General features: G+C 43.1%; 1 protein-coding gene across 1 annotated transcript in view; it reads left to right on the plus strand.

The window, feature by feature from the left end:
* LOC306931232 (calcium-activated potassium channel subunit alpha-1-like) overlaps nucleotides 1–27,401 on the plus strand; it is a 247,320-nt gene that overhangs the window by 137,960 nt on the left and 81,959 nt on the right. The window contains 5 exon segments of the mRNA XM_079512515.1: nucleotides 6,691–6,784; nucleotides 8,393–8,504; nucleotides 19,128–19,203; nucleotides 20,197–20,272; nucleotides 27,018–27,188. Of these exon segments, the coding sequence (XP_079368641.1) occupies nucleotides 6,691–6,784; nucleotides 8,393–8,504; nucleotides 19,128–19,203; nucleotides 20,197–20,272; nucleotides 27,018–27,188 (529 nt within the window).

Below are 27,401 nucleotides of genomic sequence, written 5' to 3' on the forward strand. Positions count from 1 at the left end.
GCTTGTTCCTCGCTTGGCACTCAGCATCAAGGGTTGTATTGGGGCTAAGTCCCTGCGATGTACTAGCGTCATGTCCAGGGGGTGTACTTGAGTCATGTGGTTCCATTATGTAGGTTTGTACAGTGTATTATGGTCCGAGAGATACATTTGTAATGCACATAAAACTGTGGCTCTTAGAAATGTAACCACCCGACCCTGTAAGTGGTCGACCGGAGTCCCTCAGGGCGTTTCCGTTATCGCTCTACATAAATATCTTGGCGTCTAAGCTTACAGTAACCTGGGGTTGAAGTGGGTAAAGGTTTGAGAATCAAGTTGCTTTAATCAACTCACTTTCCTCCACTCTTTGTTATATACAATATATTTCCCCTTCATGTTTCACCCACTTACAGTATGAGAGAGAGAGAGAGAGAGAGTTTTTTGCTATTTTGGGCTTGTTTTCACGGTTTTAACAGACCTGTATGTTTTTTCTCACGAAACCTGCCAACGGTTGTTCACAGACTGCACATCTACAGTAGCAGCAACTTGTTATCCATAGCAACATAATGTACAGATACAGTACCAAAAAAATCATAAAAACGTGGGGCTCCTTGACATGAAAAAGTTTTGAGATCAACTGGCTTACAGAGAAGCCATTTCAAGTAATCAAACCGGGGGAGGGGGGGTTCTCAGCTGTGACGTGTTTGTGTTCCTGCATTGGTTTCCATGGCGATAAGTGCCATCGGGTCCCCCCTGAAAAGTAGGTGACTGTGAACATTGTGGAAGTAGGGCGCCCGTGTCTATATATAGACTTAATTACTGTATGCCTATTCATACGTTTATATCTCTGAGGCATAAACAATGCTAATGTTCCAAAAGAGACGAGCTGGTGTGTGTGTGTGTGTGTGTGTGTGTGTGTGTGTGTGTGTGTGTGTGTGTGTGTGTGTGTGTGTGTGTGTGTGTGTGTGTGTGTGTGTGTGTGTGTGTGTGTGTGTGTGTGTGTGTGTGTGTGTCGAGTCATGGCTCCATGCGCACACAGGTCCTGTATAGTTATTTTATATTACAGTGACTCATACTATCTTCTTATACAGTAAATACTTAATAAATAATAGTTTTAATAATAATAGTTTTATAGCAAAGATTTTCACCGACACTGCTGTTGGAACCGAGCGCCGCTCTCTGGGCAGCGACATTGTACTGTATTGTATCTTGTGTTTTTGAGGTAGGTAGTTTTTTGTGTAGATTTTTGTCCTAACCCAAACATTAAATGCCATTGACAATGAATTTAGAGTTTACGTCATATGTAGACGAGCAAATCGGCTATTTTGTCCTAAACACAAACATTATATGCCATTGACAATGAATGGAGAATTTACGTCATATGCAGACGAGCAAATCGGCTATTTTTGTCCTACAAAAAGATAAAATTCCCATTGACATAAGTCGTGGTTCGCCAAATGGGCAGCGCGATTGCAGCCTAATGTGTACCAGTAGGTGACAGAAATAACAGGTGGTGTAGCAAAACATTTGGCACAAAATTTGGAATAGAATTAGAGAATTCTATATTCTATGCTTTATTGTTGCTACACTGCCTGTCTTTGGGCATTTCGCATATAAGAGACTCATTATTGCACTGAATGATTGATTGTTATATACAGTAGGCCTGGACATTGGGTTACATGTTTTGGAAATTCATTGGGAAGTAGCAGATCTTGAATTTGAATCCTGCAACGTAACAGAGAAGATATACTTGGGTTGACCTGGGTACCCCAGGGCTCTGTACTATAGGTCTCTTGGGTTGACCTGGGTACCCCAGGGCTCTGTACTATAGGTCCGCTAATATTTCCCCTCCACACCAAAATGTCTTCGGCAAAAATTGCCAATCTGGAAGCAGCGGGGCACGTTGTAGATTGGCTATACATTTTTGGGGGCCAAATGTTCTCCCCATAATAGGGATGCTAGAGTTTGTGGATTAACTAAAAGTGAACAATAAAGCTGGTATAACACATTTTGAAGCTGTGTGCGCCTGCGAGGCGCCTCAAATGAGGGCGATGGTAATGGTGTCTCCTTTGGTTTTTACTGAATGGCGTTCTTCTTGAGGCTGTATAAACAGAAAGAATTTGCTCAGACAGTGTGAGGGAAAAAGCAGCACAGGGAACTACACAGACAGTGTGAGGGAAAAAGCAGCACAGGGAACCACACAAGACAGTCTCTTCTTTTTCTACTCTCTTTTCGCCACTTGCACTTGTATGAAAAGTTAAAAAAATAAATCCATCTTGATTCTCAAGGTCTGTGGGAAATAAAAGACTTACATCTTTGAATGGTTGGTGAAAACCTGATAGGAGGTGCATGTCGTTGCTGTGGGCAGAAAACTATTATCTCCATATTCCAATGTTTTGTGTTTATTTGTAAATTTACGTCCTACTTGATCATACAGTGTCACACACAAGCAAAAGTAGCAGATCCGCTAGCTCTAAGCGCGGTGGCGAAGCGACGCGTAGATTGTTGAAAGTCCCTGTGATGTACTGGCATCATATAGGGTTAAATGAACATAGGATTGTACAGTGGATATTATGATCCGAGAGATACATTTTTAATGCACATCAAACTGTGGGTCTGGGAGAAATGTAACCACCCAACTCTTAAGTGGTTGACCCGGAGTCCCTCCTCATAAATATCTTGGTGTCTAAGCTTACAGTAACCTGGGGTTGAAGTGGGTAAAGGTTTGAGAATCAATTATATAATCAACTCGCTTTCTTCCAAAGTCTGTGAACAAAAAGACTTAACCTATTTAGACCTGAGACCAGATTCTAAAAACGTCTTCTAGTTTTCTGAAAAACCTATGTTTCTATGTCAGTGGTGCTCAATATACAGTATCATGTGAAGGACCCCAAAAAATATATTGAATTGGCTGCCAACCCCCATTTGAAAATATGTTGTTCCAGGGAGGGACCCCCCCCCCCCCCCCCAGAAGCAAAGATTTGAGTTAAAAACGTTCACTGTGATAGCATAATATTCAAAGATTTGTGCCACATTTTCACGATTTTTCAAAAATAGCAGATCTACAAGCTTGTAGATCTGCTATTTTTCAATAGCTAAAGGATAACATGATGCTTAAAACACCAAAAGGGGTTCCCGCCCAGAATGGGTTAAATGGTTTTGGAGGAAACCTGATGGGCAGCTTTAAGCGTGGCGCGAATCGACGTGTTGATTGATTTATTTGAATCCTGAAAAGTAACAGTTTTGGACATGTGAGTTTTTCACCCGACCGACGGAGACGAAATGTGAGTACAGTTATTCCGCCCACTGCGTTTAATCAGTCGAGTGTGTATGGTGCATTCAGAGCTGTGTGATTCATAGCGGCCTCACTCCCAACACGCCATTTAGCTTGTGTGCATTGAATTGTACGTACATGCAAGTGGCGAGTAAATAATTGACTGCTGGAGGCCTGATCAATGTTAAGTCCGTGGATAAGGTCACGGGCGATTTAACCTCTGTCAACAGCCTGATGGGGCTTTATGAGAAAATGCCTTTTAACGAAATGGAATCATTCAAATCCATAACCGGCCCCCACACTAATCATCCTGGAAACAAGCCAAAGAGGCTCACCTTCTTTCAACCTGGCATCCCTCGTATGACACGCACGTGTGTGCACACACACACACACACACACACACACACACACACACACACACGCACACACACATATGCACGCACGCACACATATATAATTATTTTTGTTATTATGCATTTTATTACAGTACAGTATTAAAGGTATATTCAATGATTTCACTTAATTCAAATATCACTTCTTTTTTGTTTTGTTGTGATAATCCTCCCTACAATAGAGTGTGCTGACCATATAAGGAGTTCCTCCCTGTTCCCAGTTAACCCTTGGGGTCAAAAGAACGTTTCGTTTTTAAGCTTGTAGATGTGCTACGTTTCCACGTTGAAAATCACACCACTCGTCTGGACATCATGAATATACTGTTCGACTTCATGAATCAGCACAGTGCTGTAACAAAGGTCATCCTCCACTGTGGTGCTATGCTAACGTTATCCTCCACCACGCCAACGTGTTTTCTCATTCGGTCGTAAGATGAACCATAAAAATGTAGACGCCTCATTGGCCACTGGGCCACATACATCTATTCTACACCATCATGCCACCCCCATATTATGTTGGGCAGCTGGCCAGAACTCAACTGTAAGACATATTAAGTTGTATATGGGGCCATTACTCTATCTATGCAAGATAAACTGCTTTTGGTATGAAACCCCCTTTTATTCTAACCACGTATCCTATATCGTAACATAACAGAGATATATCTTTGGATGATCCTCACCTCTGATGCTTTTTAGATGGCTTTTTTAGATATACCCTCCCCCCCTCCTTTCTTGGATTTTGTCAGATGGTCTCCCCGGTGTGATTTGAACATACAGTATGGGGACTTGTCACTGTTCAATGGCTTTAAACGGACCGGTGCCCATTTCACCTGCCATTCTGCCCTTTTCGTCCTCCATACCGCTATAGCGTAGCCATCATTTGATGTTCATCCCACTGTGCGATTGGCCTCATTACTCATGCAGGGAATTCAATGCATGAGCCACGGTATGAAGAATGCTGTGGCACGTTCGTGTCGTTGGCTGTTATTGCTTTGTCGAGAGAGAGAGAGAGAGCATCATCCGTTAGGTAATGGTTTCATCATCACCGGTGTGACCGCTGAGATGGATTATGTGACAGAATGGACGCATCACGGCTCATTTGTCATCATCTGTGTAAAAGGTGCAGCCACGGTACGGCACTTTGTTAATTGGAAGGAGCAATAGTCCCCCGTGTCATCACCCTGTGTGAGAACGAAGTCTTCTCCAGGTTGGGGAATGTCTGTGGAAATGCCACTGGGAATATACTATACATGAGTGCTTTGTGGAGGCTGAATGGTGTGGACATAATTATAGTCAAATAGGTCTATTATGTTTTGTTTTGCTCTCTGGGCAGCGACATTGTACTGTATTGTATCTTGTGTTTTTGAGGTAGGTAGTTTTTTAGTCCCCCGTGTCATCACCCTGTGTGAGAACGAAGTCTTCTCCAGGTTGGGGAATGTCTGTGGAAATGCCACTGGGAATATACTGTACATGAGTGCTTTGTGGAGGCTGAATGATGTGGACATAATTATAGTCAAATAGGTCTATTATGTTTTGTTTTTGTTTTTTTTGTAAATTAACGCCCTACTACTAAAAGCATCAACCGTAGCAACTTGAAAGGAGATTGTTGTTGATCTGCTATTTTTGAATTGGAATACTGAAAAGTAACAGTTTTGGACATACAGTATAGTATGGGGTTTCTACTCAACAGAGACAATATTATACGGTTCACATCGGGTGACACATTTTCAGCCAATCAGGAGAGAATACCCATGTATCACCTTCAATTTTATTGTGTTCCAGTTCCAAATGTTGTCTGCTCATTTATTTGTGGCATTACTTCTAATCGCACTTGCTACAATCCTGTAATCCTGTATGAGTTCGCAATCCTGATTGGATACAATTGGTGTCCCGACCTGAAAATGCATTTTCTGTTTAATAAAGAGCTGGAGGGACATGGAGAGCAATGAGTAGGCCTACTATCAGAATATAGAGCTATTTAACACGTATTTTAAGTTTTTAACCAAACAAAATCACTTTCCTACCTTCAAACAAACCACCTCGCTGATGTGTTGTTTTTGTGTTAGAAAGTAGGCCCTGAAGATTCTATGTACTTACTGTATGTTGTAGGCTATACTGTTCTTAATGTACAGTATATGTGCTCCATGTTGAGCAGACTGTGAAAACCAACTATCCCTCTGGGACAATAATGGCTAATCAATGCTATGCTACGACCATCTGCGTACACTTTGAACACGGTGAAGTGAACTAATACATTTTTTCCCGTTGCAATACCCGCCTCTACAATCTGAAGTGTATATTGTATTGCATAGCTATAGTTCCTTTGGGCTTATTCAAATTAAATTGGTTGTAAATAACTGAAATATTATTGCTTTCGGTTCAATGCAAAAACCTCATCCAGACGATATCCTTTAAAACAGTGGTTCTCAAAGTGGTTCCCTTGGGTGAATTCCAGGGGGTCACCAGATAAATCTGTTAATACAGCATCACAATAATTTTAACCCCTTTATCCATGTATATATATGGCTATAGAATCCTGTCAGATTGTGATGGTTGTGTCTGTCTCTCTGTCCATAGTCCTATATAATCCTGTCAGATTGTGATGGTTGTGTCTGTCTCTATGTCCACAGTCCTATAGAATCCTGTCAGATTGTGGTGGTTGTCTGTCTCTCTGTCCATAGTCCTATAGAATCCTGTCAGATTGTGGTGGTTGTCTGTCTCTCTGTCCATAGTCCTATAGAATCCTGTCAGATTGTGATGGTTGTGTCTGTCTCTCTGTCCACAGTCCTATAGAATCCTGTCAGATTGTGATGGTTGTGTCTGTCTCTCTGTCCACAGTCCTATAGAATCCTGTCAGATTGTGATGGGTGTGTCTGTCTCTCTGTCCACAGTCCTATAGAATCCTGTCAGATTGTGGTGGTTGTCTGTCTCTCTGTCCACAGTCCTATAGAATCCTGTCAGATTGTGATGGTTGTGTCTGTCTCTCTGTCCACAGTCCTATAGAATCCTGTCAGATTGTGATGGTTGTGTCTGTCTCTCTGTCCACAGTCCTATAGAATCCTGTCAGAACTTCTACCACGACTTCACGCTACAGATAGATATGGCCTTCAACGTCTTCTTCCTGCTCTACTTTGGACTGCGGGTAAGTGTGCAAGAAAAGAATACACACACAGGCAACCAAAAGGCTCGCCCCAAAACTTTCCCCCATTTCCCCCCCCTACGGACTGCTCGCCCCCCAGCGGTTCTTGTATTATTGTATTTGTTTTACTGTGGATAATGTTAGAAAGAAATAAGTTTAGGCGGCGCAAAATATTACTTTGGTCTCCGGTTGCCGACCGACTCTATTAAACCCAGATGATTGTGCAAAGGTAGTAGAAAAGGTAGTAGAAGGCCAATTGAGGGTCTTCAAATGCAGTTGAAGCATTTATTAATGGGAGTTTTTTCCTTTTTCACCTAAGGACCAGAAAAATGGTTCTCACAACATCTATTTGTCCAATTCTATTATACGTATGGGGACATTAAGGCCCTCACAAGACAAGTATACAGTAGTAATTCGCACGCACGCACGCGCGCACAAACACACACACGTGCGCACACGCTACATTTGGTCAATAATACACCGATGCACGACGTTGCTGCCGGGCAGAAACCATAAATGCCCTACTTCGTCATACCATTTGCGTTTCACAAAAGTAGTGTAAATAGCCAATGTACAAGCTCACAATGTGACGCGTTTCCACCCAACAGAGATGACACATTTAAACCATGTTGCTGGCATAGCTGCTCATGCCCCATCAGCAGCAGCAGTATCCAGTGCAGTGTATCCTGAATGAATGAACACATCAACTCATACAAAGTAAAGCCCCATTCGTACAACATCGTACGACGGTGTCGTGCGGCGCGTGAACGGTCGATCTACAAGCTCATGACGCGACGGATCCGCGACGTGACGTGGGCTTTCAGATCGTCGTAAACACCGCCCTGTGTACGACGAGGCATGAAGTTGACTTAAGCTGCTTACAGCATCCGACACACGCGCATGACTCAGCGAGTCAACGGATGAGGTGTGTGTGTGGTTGATGTGTGTGTCAGGGCGGGAGCTCAGGGAATGAATTATGGAATTATGATAATTTCTGAATAACTGTAAATATACTGCATCAGGGCCGTCAAACAACTTGACGTTTATTTTTCTTCTTTCTTTTTGTGATTAATCATGATTATGAATAAAAAAATATATATATCCAGTGGTGTCTGAAGAAGTGGTTATACTTAAAACTTTACACACACGTCAAGGTTAAAGTGATTTAAAAAATAAATCGCAGAAAAACTCTTGATTCTGGATGTGGCCAAAACCTTTTGACAAGGTTGTCGCAACTCGCACATATTTTGGCCTTTGGTCCTCAGGTCTTTACTTAAAAATCACACCCGTGTGAAGTGAGGGTTGATCTTATCGTACATCATCATACATCATCTCATTACGGCCAATCAGAATTTGCGTCCTCACCTTCGTTTTCAATGTTTGTGTTACGCAATGTTGTCCAAATTGTCCATTCATTGTGAATGGGATTTAATGTTTGTGTTAGGACGTTTATGCACATACACCAAAAGCTGGACATAGGAGGGGATATCGCCCCTCAGAAATATATATATTCTCAACTGGTTTCTGCTGCAGCTAATGATTGTTTCTAATGATCTCTGTCCGCCCGCCCACCGTATATTTTGTAAATGTCATCCCTGTTTCTTCCCACAGTTCATTGCGGCCAATGATAAACTGTGGTTCTGGCTGGAGGTAAACTCTGTGGTGGATTTCTTCACCGTTCCTCCAGTCTTCGTGTCCGTCTACCTAAACAGGAGTTGGCTAGGTGAGTCTGGAGGGACTTAATTCTATTTCACCATCTCTCTCTCTCTCTCTCTCTCTCTCTCTCTCTCTCTCTCTCTCTCTCTCTCTCTCTCTCTCTCCTCTCCTTGCGTCATCCCTCGCTCTCCTGCCGGGGCGTATCCACACCTCCACTCTTCTATCTCATTTTTGGCATCTGTTGTTTTTCCTCCTTCCTGCCAAACACATTTCTCTTCTTCTTCTTTTTTGCTCTGTATTTCCCAGTGTCACACTCTCTCTCCATTTACAATTCACAATTTACTGAATTTAGTCATCTAGCAGATGCTCTTTATCAGAGCGACAGAGCGACTTAAAATAAAAATAAACAAGGTGAACACACACACATTAAATGTGTAGAGGCAGTGTAGTGCCGCAGTAAACTATAGGAATCACAGGAAAACAACAACATCATCAGTCTAAACAGTATAATATCAAGCAATTAATAATGTGTACATTGAAACTATACAAACTATAGTATGTCAGGTCAACAAATGAACCTGGCATGTGTCCACATTATAGCATGCCATCTTAATTACATCTTAACCTTTTGCATAAGACATGCAATGCAGTCTTATGTTAAAAAAAATCAAGGCTACAGGTCAAGTGCTCTGGGCTAAGGATGGAGCCTGAAGAGATGGGTCTTCTGATTGCGACCGAACGTTGTGTGTGAGTTCTGCAGTTCTAACTCTGACGGGAGTTTGTTCCACAGCAGTGTTGTTTTTGGCAGTTGATTTTAGTTTTAGTCATAGCAGTCTCTTGAATAGTTTTCACTTAGTTTTAGTCACATTTTAGTCACCCGGAATGTTTTAGTGTTGATTTAGTCTACTAAAATGTATTTTGGCGGGCCTTGATGCTGTCGTAATGGCTGATTTTACACTTGCTGAAAATAGCAGATCTACAAGCTCACAACGTGTTGCACTGCGACGCGTTGTGAGCTTGTATATCTGCTATTTTCAGCATGCAATCAAGTGTAAAATGACTTATACTGGATCTCTTGTCCACTAGTCCCTTCCTAACATTTTAGTCTAGTTTTTATTTGTTGACGAAATTGTCAATATCTTTTGTCTAAGTTTCAGTCATCATAGCTGACATTTTTCGACGAAATCAACACTGTTCCACAGTGTGGGAGCCAGAAGGGGGTCTGAGACGCGTCTCTGCCCTCCCTCTGTGCTTCTGTGTCTCTCTCTCTTCCTCTCTAGCTACTATAACTATGACAATAACTATAAATGCCAAAAACTATAATAAGCTTGATGTCAACTCTCCATAACACTGCCTGCCGCCCACTTTTCCAAAGCACACCTTGGAGGTTTTATTTGGTCTCCGTGGAGGAAGTTGTTTTCCATTTGTTTTCTGCACGGTACGGTGTGAAGATCAGCTTGCAGGCACTTACGACTCGCCTAATACAATTCCTGCCGGGCTATAATGAGTCTCTCTATGGATTAATTTAATGTTTCAGCCTTAAATACAAAGCCTTATACTGTACACAGCCATTAATAGAAACAATTAAACATGAATGGATGGACAGAGCCATGGAAAGAGTTGCGTCATCTTTTTTGTACATCTGTTATTTTTTTATGTCGATAAATGTTTTTAATATAATTTCAATTTATTTTAAAACAAATCTTCTCTTCTGGGTGTGCCTGGCACAAAACCTTTTTGTCACGTTAGACGGCGTCTTGCAGGCACTGTGTATAGTGTCACCTCCGTACGCAACCCCGTGTGCAACCCCGTGTGCAACCTCGTGAGTCCAGCCAATTGGTCGAAACCATTTTTTTTGCTTGCTCATGCGTGTCTGGCCCCGTGGCCATGATGACCGCAATAACGCTGCAGTACCTATGATCGGCCAGCATGTTTTCTGCGCTTCAGTTCTTCTCCCTGTGGGTTCTGCATGGGGCCGTGGTTATCCTTATAACCCTGACCTACTGGAGACTTCCAACCAGACTCAGCTAATTACTGCGTGCAGCTCTGTGTCTGTGTCGGCGGACAGACAGAACAAAGCTTTTTACAGCAGGTTTCATCATCCCAGAGTGTAACATCAGGGCTTTAACCCAGGATCACACCATGCCAGCACACCTCATGAATACCAACATCAACACTTATCTTATCACTAGCCCAGTCCTGATTCATTATACAGTACATCTGCCTCAGTGGTACGTGCTTCTCAAAGTGGGGTCTGGGTGGGGGCCCCCAGGGGCCCTTGAAGGGGGTTCCCGAGGTGGTCCCCACATGTCGAGAACCAGTGGCATAAACCGTACATCAACTTATTGTATTTTCTATCCAAACCCATGTTAAATGTAATGGAACAAATAATGAACAAAATTATTTTATTTTCGTTTAATTTTTGTTCATGTTTTAGGCGATATCTTTAACAATCAATGTCTCCGGTCTTTTCAAGACCTGAAAGATGATTATTCTCTTCCAGGCTCCTCGTGGTTTTTCTATCTCAAGCTCACAACCTGAACTTATCTCTGTAACCAAACAGTCACAAACAGTTGGGAAAGGATTTTTCAGGCATTGCATTTTGTTTGGGATTGGCCTTCTGTTTGGAATATTATTTTCTCCTCATCTAAAAATACAGCTCACCAGATTATTCATTATACGTTTTACATACATTTTACTTTACGCCTGAGTGTAGATTTAAATGTCAATTAGTTAATTCAGACTTATGTACCATTTGTTCTTCTGTTAAAGGAGACTATTTACATATGTTTTGGCATTGCCCCTCTATCAAAAGTTTTTGGAATTGTATTAAGGAGATTGTAGTAACCATTGTTGGTAAAGCTCTGTCCTCTTTCTCGTTGGTTATAGCCCAAATATCGCATTAACCTTTCAGGACAAACGCATATTATTAGCTGCCTCAACTGCTAGTGCTGCTAATAAAACAATTTTCAAAAACTGGTTTGAACCGACTATTAATTTGAAGAGAAATTGGCTTAATTGCTTTTCTGATATTTGTTTACTGGAGTGTTCTACTGCCAAGATGAATGGCGCCAGAGCGGACACTGTGGACAACTGGTCCAAAGCTCTTGAGGCAGTTCAATTATTTAATTGATATGTTATGCCTGGTGGGTTGTGAGTCGTGACCAACGGTTGCTTCTTTTGTTATTGTCGTTTGCTTTTGGCTCCCTTGTCTGTATCTGTAGCCCTTGTCTTACATGTTACTTACTTACTTGTTGTACATGTCTTATTTGTCTTGTCTTGTCCTTGCGTTTGTTTGTGTTTATCTTGTACTGGTCTGTAGTGTCTGTATGTTTTTTTGCATAACAAAAAAATGTTATATTATATTTTGCTGACTCATGAGTTTTACGAGTTACAGTATATTAAAAATATATATATTTTATTTTCCAAATCTCATAGGGTAATCATATGATATAAAATACACAAATCAGCCGGGTGATGGATATGAAGCATCAACTGCCAGTGAAAAATAGCCTACTAATTTAGGCTATCCAAAGAGCAAAACCCCCCCCCAAAAACACAGAACAAATGTAACTTAACATCAGAAACGACACAGGGTCACATACGGTACAGTACCGGGTGGTTTGTTTATTTTTGGAACACAGTGATTTAAGATTTTCCCTGTGGGAATTTAAATAGAAAAAAATAAAGAAAAAAATCAACCCTTCCGTGGTGACACTGCAGGGGCAGTGGGAGTGACGTCAGGACTGTGCTACTTGGTTCAGTGTGTGTGCCTGTTCTAGCAGCGCTTCCACCTAACACAGCAATAGGATAAAACCACTTGGTCTTCAAACACGACCCCCATCTGGACATATTTCGTGCCAGGGACCCCCCCATTCAACATTATTGTTGTTTAAAATGTTTCAAAAGATATTTAAAATGTGTCACATAACATTATTAGTTTTTTTTTGTTTTTGTTCAAAATAGTAGATCTAAGCATAAAATAGGATGTTTATAGAGGTTGAAGTGGTTTTTGATTCTAATTGATAACACATGTTTCCCTCAGGGACCCCTCACTTTGAGAACCACTGGGATAAAAATATCCTCAGTCTTTCTACTGCAGTGTAATGTAGGCCATTAAACTCTAGGTTGTTATTCAATTCAGGTCAAGGTGTGTGTGTGTGTGTGTGTGTGTGTGTGTGTGTGTGTGTGTGTGTGTGTGTGTGTGTGTGTGTGTGTGTGTGTGTGTGTGTGTGTGTGTGTGTGTGTGTGTGTGTGTGTGTGTGTGTGTGTGTGTGTGTGTGTGTGTGTGTGTGTGTGTGTGTGTGTGTGTGTGTGTGTGTGTGTGTGTGTGTGTGTGTGTGTGTGTGTGTGTGTGTGTGTGTGTGTGTGTGTGTGTGTGTGCGCGCGCGCGCGCGCGCGTGCGTGCGTGCGTGCGCGCGCGCGCGCGCGCGCGTGCGTGCGTGCGCGCGTGCGCGTGCGCGCGCGTGCGTGCGTGCGCGCGTCGTAATTTATACGATACACACCAATGGACATTATATAACTAAACTAAACACACACCCCTGGATACCCATTATGGAGCTCCCCAGACCCCACTGGGGGGAACCACTTCTCTATCCTCCGTTCCGTGTGGACTATTTCGCTCCTTACTGTTAAAACGGCAAGGAAACGGCGGGCAAATCCATCACAATTACACCACCTCTCATCTCACTCTCTCAGCCGTGTGACCCTGCGTGAGAGAAGTGAACACCGCCCCGCTGCACCGGAGGCTGGCGAGGCCTTCTGCCCTCGTCATAAAACACTTCCGTAGCTACAACGGACAGTGTCGACTGCTCTGAGCCCGAGCAGGAGTGTGCCTGTTCACTGCTTCTGCAAATTGGACACAGATCGAGAGGGAAGAAGGGTGTGTGTTTGTGTGTGTGTGTGTGTGCGCGTGCGCCCGCCTTCGCACATGCGTGAGTGAGTGCATGTGAGCATGGCTAATTTAAGAGGGAATTGCAGAGTTCCCTGGAAAATAAATGAAGAAATTAATCTCCTTTAAAAAAAAAAAGTACTTTGAGCGAACAGGGAACCCGAGAGGGCTCTATAGCAGTGCCCCATTAGCATAGATTGGAGCTTAGCCACTAGAGCCCTGGCTCATACCCGCCCTCCAAATTAACACCAGGTTGAAATGAGTACAAACTGCCCCCTGGTTCACAGTGTGGTACAAACGGTATATAGCGGATAAAAGTGCTATATAAATTCTCCATGTACCATTAAGTTTAACCAGCTTAAACCTGTTTCTCTCATGAGGGTGCATGCTCCCTGCTTGGCCACAAAATCTTTCCAAAGGGGCACAGCATCAATCGGTATAAATGCCTGGATCTAGCACCGTCTCTGCACCCACAATCATCCTGAGAGAGAGAGAGGACTTGGATTTTAAACCGCCGCTGCCTCCTGCTGGTCGTGGTGGTGTACTGTCTGTCTGTCTGCTCATCCCCGGAGCTGCTACAGCACCTGCAGGGCTTTCCTGCTCTAAAGAGGCTTACATCTCTGGCATGGCCGTGGGTGTGTCCTCCTTATGTCGTTATGGCCCGGCGCTCACTTGGCAGGAAGACCCCACTCCCCTTACAGTGTTGCCATGTCAGCGTATTATAAGCCAGTGGCTCTCAAACGGTTTCATGTCATCTACCACCAAATTGATTGATATGTATTTGGCCACGGAACCCCATCTTAAAAGGTTTTGTGCCAGCCGCTATATAAATGTGTATACACGTGTGTGCGCGCGCGTGTGTGTGTGTGCGTTATACTTATGGGCTTGTATTCGTACACCTGGTTGCTTGTTTCTCTCGCTAAATCTGGCAACGCTGCCCCCACATCCATCCTTGGTCAGATGAGGCAACCTCATGTGTAGAGCCTCTCTGCTCAGTGCCTCACGTGACAAATGCTCCCACTCATTTGCAGCTGTATGCTAAGGGATGAATTATTTTATTAGTATAGATAGAACATGGTCAGAAACCTCATCTCCATCTTTTAATTTGTTGAGTTTGTTCCTGCTTGATCACACTACGTCGTCACACAAAAGCATAAAAGTAGCAGATCTGATCTCGTCGATCTGTTGCTTTTGTCACTTGTGAATTTTATGTTGTTTTTATGTTGAATTTTAAGTTGTTTTATGTTGAATTTTATGTTTTATGTTTTGACAGAGACCAACAAAATCAGAAATGCTTGTTCTATGGTTATTGGTTAGAAGAAGTAGTAGGTAGGGAGTGGCATATTGTCGGTATTAGCCGGTAACACGCGGGAGTCTGTCCCTGTTACAATGCGCTATAGATGCCTGGGAGATGGATTGCTGAGGTGGAGCGCCACACCTAACCTTCAGTTCCCAGTACTTCCCACACGACTTGCTGCACCAAGCCGTGCTACTCATTCACTGAGTTGGCGGTGCCCGGGATCGAACCCATGAACTTGTGGTCCAAAGGCGAGAGCTCTACCGACTGAGCTACCCGGATACAATTGGTAAAATATTGGTTAGAACAGATTCTTTGGGATACATTTACAATTGGAAAATGATTCGGGTTGGAATTTAGGGGATGCACGCGCAGATTAGACACACCACCGGACCGACATGCGGAAACAACGGTCGGACATGTGCTGCCTCTGTGCTTGTGGTTAGGGTTTGAGGAACGTTGTCGGTCTAATGACAGTCGGACCAATAGTATGTCTAAACTAAAGCCTGTAGCCGGAATTTAGAAATTTGATTGAGGAATTAGAGAATATTGAGGTATGTCTGATTTGACACATAGTTGAAATGGCTGCTGCGACACGTTGTGAGCTTGTAGATCTGCTATTTTCCGGCTTTTTTGGTTAAAAAATAATGGCAATATATAATATTCAAAAAATGTTTTCCTGGATGGAAATGAAGAATGGGTGACAGCGTCCGTTGTCATCTTTCAGCAGGCATAGTTAGTTACACACTGTGTATACAGTAGCATTCAGTAAATAGTGGAATAGTTGTCTCTGGGCTTGGGAGACTGAGGGACGAGAGAAACCTGTCCTGGCTTCCACATTCTCAATGAAAACAACCACGGCACACGCACACACACACACACACACAGGTACCATCCCCCAGAACATCCCCACAATGAGCATCTGGACTGTGTGTGTGCGCGTGTGCATGTGTTTACATCTCTATGGGCTAGAGAGAGCTCATTCAGTTTTTTTTCCTGGCATCTGTGCGCGTTTGATTCCAGCCCTGCACACACGCACGCACGCCAAACACAGGTGCTCTGCTCATTATTAGTAAATGATGCAGTCCTCCCCGGCCCCCTGCCGTCACCTTTATGAAATTAATTTCTATTTGTGCCACACATCGCAACCATCTGCACAGGAAAGCTGCAGGCGGCCATGTTGTTGTGTTACTATTCTAATCACACCCTTTAAAAGGAGGACAATTAATCAAAGATGGCCATCACTTTAAAACGCCACTAACTAAAATGTATTCTGCTGTTTTATGACACCCACGTGATTGACAGTAACAATGTACATTTAGTTGCTGTCGGGCAAAAACCTCTTATCTCCATATTTTAACTTTTTGTGTTTTTTCGTAACATCGCGGCCTTACCATACGCATCACACAAAAGCCTCAAATGTAGCAGATCCACAAGCGTTTGAGCTTGTTTATCTGCTACTATTGCTATTTTTTTATTTGAATCCTGAAAAGTAGCTATAGTACATCACTTGCCCTACCTTTAATTTTCTAGACTGCATATATTTGACAGTATTTCTCCCGCCAGTGATTACTGTACATGACACTTGGGCAGAGGGGTCATGATGGGTCAAGATATATAGTGTATTGCAGTACTTGCATCCGTGCAGACCGGCTGACCTCTTGCTCTTTTAAGCCCCTCGGTAAGCTCACCTGATGTACTGAGCTCTGACGAGCACTTCATGCTGTGCCACTGGCTCCCAAACCTTTTCATGACCTGGCTGGGACCCCCCCTCATGATTTCTCTTAGAGTAGCAGATCTACAAGCTCGTCGTCTGCTATTTTCGAATAGCAGTAGTATATATGAAAAAAAAATGCTCCACAAACTCATATCTGTGCTAAATCATATTTTTTATTCATAAGATAGCAAGGGGGGGCTTTAAAACCTAGGAGGTAGAGCAGGCGCTCAGGGAATAGAAAGGTCGGCGGTTTGATCCCCGGCTACCTCTGGATTAGTGTGTCGAGGTAGTCTCATGACTCGTGTAGCCAGACAACTATTTCACAACCTCCGAATGCCACATAGAGTTTTTTATTCTTTTTTTATTAGGACAAATTTACGTGACTGTTAAGACGAAGCGGAAGCGGGGAGGAGGCGTCACATCTGCTTTATCCTCGGATCATTTTCACATTTGAAGACATTACACTGTGCGTCTGTCTGTCTGTCTGTCTGTCTGTCTGTCTGTCTGTCTGTCTGTCTGTCTGTCTGTCTGTCTGTCTGTCTGTCTGTCTGTGTAGTTGTAGCTGTGCTGTGCTGTGCTGTGCTGTGTTGTGCTGTGTTGTGTTCTACTGTCCACAAGGCACTTCACTTGTTATTAAGTCTGGATTAGTGTTTTCCACCTGCTTTAGTTTTCAATTCATTTCCATCACCGCTAAATCCCCTGTCTGTGTTTAGGCTTAGCTTTTAGGCACCTACCACCTTTCACATTGTGTGTGTGTGTGTGTGTGTGTGTGTGTGTGTGTGTGTGTGTGTGTGTGTGTGTGTGTGTGTGTGTGTGTGTGTGTGTGTGTGTGTGTGTGTGTGTGTGTGTGTGTGTGTGTGTGTGTGTGTGTGTGTGTGTGTGTGTGTGTGTGTGTGTGTGTGTGTGTGTGTGTGTGTGTGTGGTGAATGTGTGTGTGCAATATTTGAGATGTATAGTCGGATACCATTTTTTTAAGTATCAGAAAAATAGAAATACTGAAGTAAAAAATAAATTGTACTCACTGTAAGTGCAGTACTTGAATAAAACATAGTTACTTTCCACTACTGGCTGAAAGGTGTGTGCGTGCGTGCGTGCGTGCCTACGTGCGTGCATGCGGCGGGGATTAAAACACTTTAATAGCATTTAGGTCACAATGACACAGCTGTTTTTTGGTGAGAGTGACACGACAGGTTGAGCTCATACAGACTAGCATTCCACACATCTGGAGGACTCGATTGGTGCCCAAGACGTCTTCATCCATCCAGGACACAGGTCTCTGGCAGAACCATAATCTCCCCGTCTGACATTCCTGAAATCCTTCTCAGAGTAGAAGAAAGTGAAAAGAAGGCGGAAAGAAAGAAAAAGAGGCGTAAAGAAAAAATGTAAGAGAAAATAAGAAAAACGAAAGACCAAAGAAAAGAAGAAAAAGGTTTCACAAGAAGGACAAAAAAATACCTGACATACACCAAGGTGTTTCCAGCACTGCTTTGGACGAACCATACTTGTCTCTCTTTCGGAAGGAGAAGAAAGTATAGGCAACATTACCAAGTCAATGAGCCACTGCGGGCCCTATTTCAAACGATATTGAAACTAGCACATCCACGAGCTCACAGCAAGGAGACAACCTGCTGAAGCGGGTGTCAGAGTATAGCATCGTCATGATTCCTCCTAAGCTGCTGGTGCACGCGTGCCGGCGGCCCAGCACCAGGTCCGTCACCGAGACAACCGAGGCGACGTGGAGACCCAAGAAGTCGTGCGACGACCTGTTCCACAACGGCTACCGGGTGAGACAGGCGGAGCCACAGGCGACAACGGGTCTCTACCAGTCCCTGTGGGTCTGGGCTTGCTGCCTGGCCAGATGGGGTAAGAAGAAGAACGGCGGCAGCTGTCAAACGTTTATTTGGGATCAATCAGGGCCCACGTGAAAATCTCAAAAGTTGTATTTATCATTCATTCATTCATTCATTCATTCATTCATTCATTATGTATGAATTTCATCATTGCTATTAAAAGAAAATGCACTTTGCAATTTGTACTTTTGAATACTTAAAATCACTTGAGCAGCTACTTGGCCCTCACACCTATGTGAGGGCCAACATGTCTGAGTCATAGTGACATGCCTATATATGGGCACTTATCGGGGTTGTTTATGGTTATGTCTAAGTCAGAGTGACTTGGTTGTGGCCGGCTGGCCGGTCCTCCCATAAGTCAATTTTAATATTGGATGTACCTTTGCATACACAAGTATTTTTTTAAAGGAAGTATAGGCTACTCCAGTACTTGCAATTTGACTGAGCTACTTTCTCTTGTAGTGGAGTTATCTGTACTTTGACTCTATAGTACGTTACGTAATGTACAGTCGGCCACCATCTTCCAAGTCGTTGATGAGCCTGCACATAAGCCCAGACTGGTCTTGTCTTTTTCTATCTCACTTATTCTGCGAGGCCATTATGCTAATCCTTTTAATGGAGTGCTGTGGTACAGTGTGCGCGCACCACTTTGTCTGTGGTGATTTAGTTTCTCATAATGTACACGCTGGAGTCACTGCGTCCGTCCGTCCGTCTGTCTGTCCGTCCACACCAGAGCACCTCTCCTTTCATCTGTCACTTTCCTTATTATCTACTCCTCTGCTTTCTGCTGTCACTGCAAAGAGATGTGGGAATACGCCTCGATTAACACCATGTGCTTCGTCTTCCCTTTCTGCATTAATGTCAATTTACATAATCTCTCTGTCTCTCTCTCTCTGTCTCTCTCTGTCGCTTTGTCTCTCTCTCTCCCCTCACAGGTTTAAGGTTCCTGAGAGCGTTGAGGTTGATACAGTTCTCTGAAATCCTACAGTTTTTGAATATCCTGAAAACGAGGTACAGTATATCATACAGGATATATACACTGTATACAGTATTATGTGGATGGATGGATGTTACACGTCCCACTGGGAGCTAAGACCCTGGGGCAGACCAAGGACCAGGGGGATTACATCTCCACACTGGCCTGGGAACGCCTCGGGAGTCGGGATCCCCCAGGAGGATGTTACTATTAAACCCCCTCAAGGAATGCTGAGGGTCTCTGTAGGCCACTTTGAGAACCACTGCCACTACTGTATGTTTGAGATTCATCTGTCTAGTAATTACTGTGTCTATTGTAGTTTAGATATATCGTCAGGATTCAAATTCAAAAACCGCAAAAGGAGCAGATCTACAAGCTCAAAATGCGTCAATTATAATGGCAGGCTATTATAATTATGTCTTATTAGCCAGGGATCCTTTTAACACATTTATCACCAAATTCTCAATAATAATCATCGCTTCACTGCGGCAGTTTTTAACTAACCTTTGAAGAATCACCAGATTGTGAACGTACCTCCATTTCACGAAAGTCCACCTTAAAATAAATGTCCAAAAATATTCCACCATCGCGATCGTAAACAAGGAAGAACAGAGCCACCCGGACGCTGCCATGATTCTCCATAGGATTGCATTGGGACTCAATTACCCATCAGCCCTGAGAAACGAGCATCCGTTGTTTTTTTCTGGTCATGTGATACAAACATGTGTCGAATCACAGTCCGAGTGTCAGCGGAAAACCATGTATGTCTTAAAAGTTATCAAAATCGGCTGATAAGATATACTTTATTGTCCCACAGGGGCAAAATGTACTAGTGCACTTTGCCCAAGACAAATTTCCCCCCGCTGGACAAAGTATATCTCATCTCATCTCATAAAACAAATAAATCAACTCGAGTAAGTCGTGTTTGGGAGTCTAAAGGGTGACAGCACTCATCGGAAGTTGACAATGTCATGTGTCCAATGTCGTTCTGTCTCTTATGTTAATGTTATTGTTCCTGTTGTGCACAGCAATTCCATCAAGCTGGTGAACCTGTGTTCCATCTTCATAAGCACATGGCTGACAGCTGCTGGATTCATACATTTGGTAAGTGGACACAACCTGCATCACACACTACAGGATTCTGATTATCAGGGTTTTGCCCGAACGCAGCACCTTGCGTCATTCCATCTCACGTCGTGACCCAAGCCCCAGCTCGAGCGGCACTGGGCCATAAATCATGAACGTGCGAACCAATACACAACAGCGGCGGTGCTCATTCATGACTCGCGCGCACGCACGATGCTCGTTCATGCTTTCGGCCCAGCATGTTCATGTGTTCGTTTAAGCCTTCCCTGATGAAGGCTTAACCGCCGAAACGTTGGATTCATTTTTTGTCTTACCTGCTGTCCTAATAAAATATTGGCACTCTGGCTATTGGCGTGTGCGGTCACCCTTGTTTTTTCAAGATTACCTCTACAGTTTTCTCCCGTGTGCGTTAGCTTCTTTGTACACATGTACGGTAAGGCCCAAAATGGGCTCAGCCCACCACTTTTCCAACCAAGGTTCCAACCCAGAAGAAGGGGTGAAAACGCCTCATGCACTGGGTGAGCAACTCAATGCAAGTGGAAATCCGGTGCTGTCCGTCTCTATTATTTATAACTCTTATGACGTGACCACATGCGGAAGCGGCCAGCAGTTAGCTGACTAGCAGGTGTATAATGAACGGGTTGAATTTGCAATGGTAGCGAACGGTTGTGATATTTCTGAGAATACACGTTACACGTGTTCTTAACTCTTTTTTTTTTTACTATACATTTTTTCCCACGATTTTGCAACTAACTTTTTCACCCAGTGTCAATTATCTAATTTAGCCTAATCCTGGGCGCGACACTTCCTCTGCCAACCTGGGGGTGCAGCGGATTGACCTCATGCTTCCTTCTATGCATGAAGAGTCCAAGCTGCTTCTTTTCACCTGACAGGGCGGACGTAGCGCGTGGAAGGAACACGTTATTCCGACCAGTTCCTTTCCCTTCCATCAGGCGTCCCGGCTGGCCAGGGGGAGGTAGTTTAGAGACCAGGATTACTGCATGTTTTTTTTATGAGAGTCCCTAGGGGACACGGGGAGAACAAGCAAACTCCACACAGAAAGGCCCTTTCGCCAACCCCGCCTCGGGTATGGGCACGCGGACGAGAGAACACGCCCACAGCGTCCCCAGCGAGAATCTAACCCAGGACCGTCTAGCTGCGACAGCATTACCGACTGTGCCACTATGCCCCCCTGTTCTTTCTTCTTAATGTCTTTGTCAGGTGGAAACCTCATAATTCTGGATTCAAAGGAAAAATATGGTTGTAGTGTACAGTAGTATTGTCAGTAGTAGTGCCAAACGTCCTCTCATTCACCTTCACATCTGCCTCCTTGTAGACTGTAGAACATAGACATAATCTCCAAGCACACAACATGTCTACTATTTTTATTCATGGAATTCCTTTAATTATTTAGTATTTAATAGTAATACTGTAATTACTTTGAAAAAGGTTAGATTTGTTTCCTGAATGTTTAGTTTTAGCTTTTAATCTTTTGAAATAATTTAAAAATAATTGTTGTAAACGAAGGGGGAAAATGGGCCTATTACCCATAAACATGTATCCTATGACCCATAAAAATGTATCCTCGACTGTGTTTGGGAAACTAGAGGATAATCATTCCCGATCCAGTGGCATTAAGTAAAAAACAAAAACGAAATAATCAGAGAACCACTAACTGTTATTGAGGTTAATGCCGAGCCATGATGTAATGATGTTTTATTCTAGTTTAGCTCAATTCTTAGATGTTAAATACTGTGGTCGATCACTTGACGTCACAGACTGTAACAGGTGCCATAACGGCGAGCAGAGTTTAACTTCCTTTAAGTGGTTTATTCACTGAGGTGTGAGAGGTCGTTCGTAAGGAAAGCTTTTATTACACAGAACTTTGGCTTAAGCGCTATTTGTCTCGTTCAGTGTCCGGATTATAGGCCAATTGACCCACCCTGGAACAGAAGATATTTGTGGCACTGTGTTTGCACAGCAGTAAAATGGGGTCAGACTCGATGCAATTTTTAAGGCAGTAAAATAGCTGAACTGGGGCAGTACAAAAGCACATGGACATCGGATTGTCTAACGTTAGCATTTCACCCCGGTTACTCTTTTAAGACATGTGGTAAATGGGATGAAGTAAAATATTTGCCTCTGTCATATAGTATTGCAGAAGTAAACTATCAAGAAAATTCAAATACCTGGAGTAAAGAAAAAAGTCCCTCAAAATAGTACTCAAATGTAAATTGTCTCTGTGGGGTGGAAACCTCATAAATTATGTCCAAAACAGTTACTTTTCAGGAATCATAGAAATAGCAGATCTACAAGCTCAAAATGCACCGGGCTTCGAGCTTGGAGATCTGCTACTTTTGATGCTTTTGTGTGACGCAAGTAGGGCATTAATTTACAAAAAAAGCACAAAAAGTTAGATGTCTGCCTGACAGCAAGGATATGTATATGTATATATGTATTCAGTGAAGCCTAGAGCCCTATAGACTACAGTGTAGGACTGTAGGCGGTGACATCAGTGTAGGATAGGATCTCAAAAGTACTGAATTGATTTATAGACTTTATTTGGTAAAATAAATTGTACAAGTAATAGAGTATGCACATGCATCACTTTTCCACTGGGACACGCCCCCCTCATCTAGACTGAGTGGCAAAACATTGAGCAGCATGGAGCGTTGGAATCGCTCGTTGGAAATCACTCAATGGTCCTGCGTTCCACCTGTTTCTAAATGTCACATGACATAATGCAGGAGGCAGCAGGACATTGCGTTATTTAAAACAATCGCTTTGGAAAGTAGCATGGGGAGACACATTGCCCCCTAAATGCCCTGACTGCCGGATGGCATGCAAAGATCCCACATTTATAAGATACTTCAAATGAAAGGGCTTATATTTAAAACTATTTGAAACACTACGCTACTAATTAACTGTCGCAGCAACAAACCAACATAATTTAATCATCCAAAAAAAAGCTCAGTCAGACCGCTCTCTGCACCTAGCCGACCAGCTTGAATAATGCTCTAACCTGATTTGCCAACCTTAACATCCCTCATTCCAAGTAGTAGTAGTAGTAGTTACTGATAGTTTTATATGCATTTGGGGGATTTGAGGACTTACCCCCCCCCCCCCTCCCCCCTTAGTTAGGTTGATGATGATGCAACAGAATATTTACAGTCATGGATGTTATCATGAAATGTATTCTCTTCCTCACATCGTAAACATCAGATGACCACTGAATGTACTAGGGTGATATTCACTGTCCCATATCTTTCTATTAGCCCTGAGTTTCACATAGACTACATCCCCTTCCTCCAGCAGCAGTGAGGCTCCATTAGAGGAGTTAACATCATGGCTAGGTTGATGTCCAGAGGCAGTAACTACATGCTGGCCATTTTTAACCAGATTAACTCCAGTGGCATGACTTCCTCCACCACCATGGACGAAGATATGAAACTGGTAGACACCTTTCACGGGCGCAGAGAAGAAACCTGTATTAAGAAAGCACATTTAGTTTGGCCTTTCACCTTGTGTCTTGTATACTTGTATTGTACTACAACCATGGGAGAAAAAACATAATTTGTGTGACTACATTCTAATGGCCCCTATGCATGATATTTGCTCCGATTATGCTGTCAGCATATTTGGAGCTCGCAGACAAAAACCCCGATCTGACGCAAGATCGGGCTTTGATCGCCGAGGTTGAATCTCAGATTGAGGTGATCATACAAAATATAACAACAGTCTTTCCCGAGTGCCGTAAAGCCTGGCGTTCTGCGACAAACCACTAGATGGGGCTGTGGCTGAGAGAGTTAACAAGCTCTGTGCAACTAGGAACAAAACTGGTAAAAAAAGAAAACATTGGATAAACAACTTTTATTCATTATGCTTCATACCTGTGTCTGGATTATATCCATGACCAACATTAGTGAAGACATGTCTGTAGGTCAGGATAGTGTCAACATTGTAAGGTCCTGTGTTTCCACTTCCAGAGGCCAAAACCGAGGCTGCGAAAGCCACTTGTTTCACTGTAAAACGTTACATGACATGTAATAATAATTAAACATTTATACCGTTCAGTATGGGGCACACACACACACACACACACACACACACACACACACACACACACACACACACACACACACACACACACACACACACACTAGGGCTTTCACTTCTAGTGACTTAGTTGCCTAGTTTACTAGTCGACTAGTTGTTTAACTACCTATTATTTAAAAAAACAAAATCTTATCAACTAGTGAACTACTGGATTTACTAGTCGACTATAGTTGAATAGTCGACTAGTTGCTTAAAGCACACACACGCACGCACGCACACACACACACACACACACACACACACACACACACACACACACACACACACACACACACACACACACACACACACACACACACACACACACACACACACACACACACATTTTTCTTCAATACCTTCATGCTGCTTCTGTAGAAACTGTACTTGATGCTCTGTGGCATTCGATCTGGCTTCAATGGTATCAAGAGAAGTTGAGAAAATATCACATTAAAAGAGTCACGCTTAAAAACATTTTTGTAAAACATTTCAGCAAAAGTAAATTCATAAAACATAGTCTGTAATTACCCTTCATCAGAAGGAGCTCCTGCTGGATTTGTTGTAGTTCCTGCTGGGTTTGCCGTAGCTCAATTCTCTGCTCTGTCATCAGAGCGGTCATGTCTCTCAGCACAGCATGGATGTCAGGCTGGCAGGTCTGTTGGCTGAAGGTAGAGGGCGCTGCAGTGTGAACACCACTGATCCTTTCTGCACTGTTAACGAGCTGCTGTGGAATCTCATTCAAGCTAAACTTGGTGTCTCCCCTTGCCTCTGCACACGACAGGAAGCCTAGTAACAACAAGGCCACACACGACAGCATTGTGGCTCCCACTCTCAAGCTCTTCACTCTGGTGTTTGGAGCTACTGTCTCTGTTGACTTGTTTAAATACATCCCTGACACGTGTGTATTATAATGCACTTTAACCTGTATTATCAAAACATACTAACCTTATCTAAACTTGCGTTCAGTGACCTGTGCTGCTTTTATTTTTCTGTTCTTATTTCCTCCATAAAACAAAGATCACCAGGGCAAAGACACACACACACAGAGAGAGAGAGAGAGAGAGAGAGAGAGAGAGAGAGAGAGAGAGAGAGAGAGAGAGAGAGAGAGAGAGAGAGAGAGAGAGAGAGAGAGAGAGAGAGAGAGAGAGAGAGAGAGAGAGAGAGAGAGAGAGAGAGAGAGAGAGAGAGAGAGAGAGAGAGAGAGAGAGAGAGAGAGAGAGAGAGAGAGAGAGAGAGAGAGACGCAGGCGCGCGCGAGTGCGGGCGACTCATTTATCAAAGCCAAATGCCTGAAGCCCGTTGCGGATATGACGCACTGTGAGGTCGTAGATCTGCTATTTTTGGCATGTGGAAGCGCCATGCAGCGGGCCATAAATTAAGCATAAGGCGGCAAACTCAATTTGAGTTGAGGTGACGGATGACAGCCTGGACTTGACAGAAAATAAATCATCTAAAGCTGAGGATTTAATAGTACTCATTAGCCTAGCATTAATTAATTCCTTTTCACATTCAATATCTCACATTATAGGTTTGGAACTACTTCATAATTTCTAAGCAAAAGAGTGAAACTATTGGATTTCGTAAATATGTGAATTACAAAGTATATCGAATACTCTCTTCCTCTCGGTGGCCAAGGCTTAATTGTGCTCTTTGTTTAAAGGAAGCTCCTGCTTTTGAGAGCAGCTGTTAATTAGTCGTAGTCGTTCCGACTTGAACGACCCAGTATCCCTATTCTTCCGGGGGTGCCCAAAAACGTCCGATCTTACAAGCTCACAAACATTTTTGTTAATGTTTCGGTAACTTCTTGGTGAGTTTTCTAAAAAAGCAGTTCCATGTCAGGGTCATCTTGAGGGTCCACCTTCAGCATGCTGTACCACTACATTACCACTAGATGGTAGTCTAAGCTCGGCGTACCAACCAACTTTCCTGTCAGTATTGAAAGCATGAGTGCTACTTGTAGCTGGATTCAATCAAACAGGGCTGTAGGTGTATTGGCTGTATGCAACGCCGTTTTCCGAATGGAAAACATGTGGACATCAGAGGCTGCTTCTGACTGCTCTATCATCTAGGGCGGCAACTATCAATTACTTTACTTTACTCTTTCCTTCACATGCTTCTCGATTAATCGAATAACCGAGAAGCATATGGTTTTATTTTTTCTCTATCTCACATCAACGCATCAACATGAACAAATTCAAATATTTGTATTTTTTCTAAATCAAATTTCCTTCAAAATTGTCAAAATAGTCGACTAAATATCATAAGATTTTAGTCGACTAAATCTACAGTTGATTTAGTCGACTAAAATGTATTTTAGAGGGCCTTGATGACGTCGTAATGACTGATTTTACACTTACTGAAAATAGCCGATCTACAAGCTCATTGTGAGCTTGTAGATCTGCTATTTTGAGCATGTAACCAAGTGTAAAATGACTTATACTGGATCTCTTGTCCACTAGTCCCTTACTAACATTTTAGTCTAGTTTTTATTTGTTGACGAAATTGTCAATATACTTAGTCATAGTTTTAGTCATCATAGTTTAGTTTTCATTTAGTTTCCATTTAGTTTTCGTCAGTGAAAAAAGGTAGCCGACGAACATTTTTCTTCATAGTTTTAGTGGAGGAAATCAACACTGCTGCCCCGTCATCATGTGGTCCATCTCTTCCAGGTGGAGAACTCGGGGGACCCGTGGGAAAACTTCCAGAACTCCCAGTCCCTGTCGTACTGGGAGTGTGTGTACCTGTTGATGGTCACCATGTCCACGGTGGGCTACGGGGACGTCTACGCAAAGACCACCCTGGGACGTCTCTTCATGGTCTTCTTCATCCTCGGTGGTCTGGTAAAAAACATAAATTAAAAAAATCTTTAAAAAAGATTTTTTTAGCCCTGTACCCTCCCATCCCACATGTCACCCCCACCTTCCCTCCGCGACCTGCCTGTCCCCATCCATATATACCAACAAATCGTCACTGTCCGGCCAGAAACCTCTTTATCTCCATCTTTTAACGATTTGTTTTATCGTAAATGACTTATCATATTACTTAACTACAGC

Source organism: Electrona antarctica, assembly GCF_951216825.1.
Source record: "Electrona antarctica genome assembly, chromosome: 10".
In the NCBI taxonomy this organism is placed as follows: domain Eukaryota; kingdom Metazoa; phylum Chordata; class Actinopteri; order Myctophiformes; family Myctophidae; genus Electrona; species Electrona antarctica.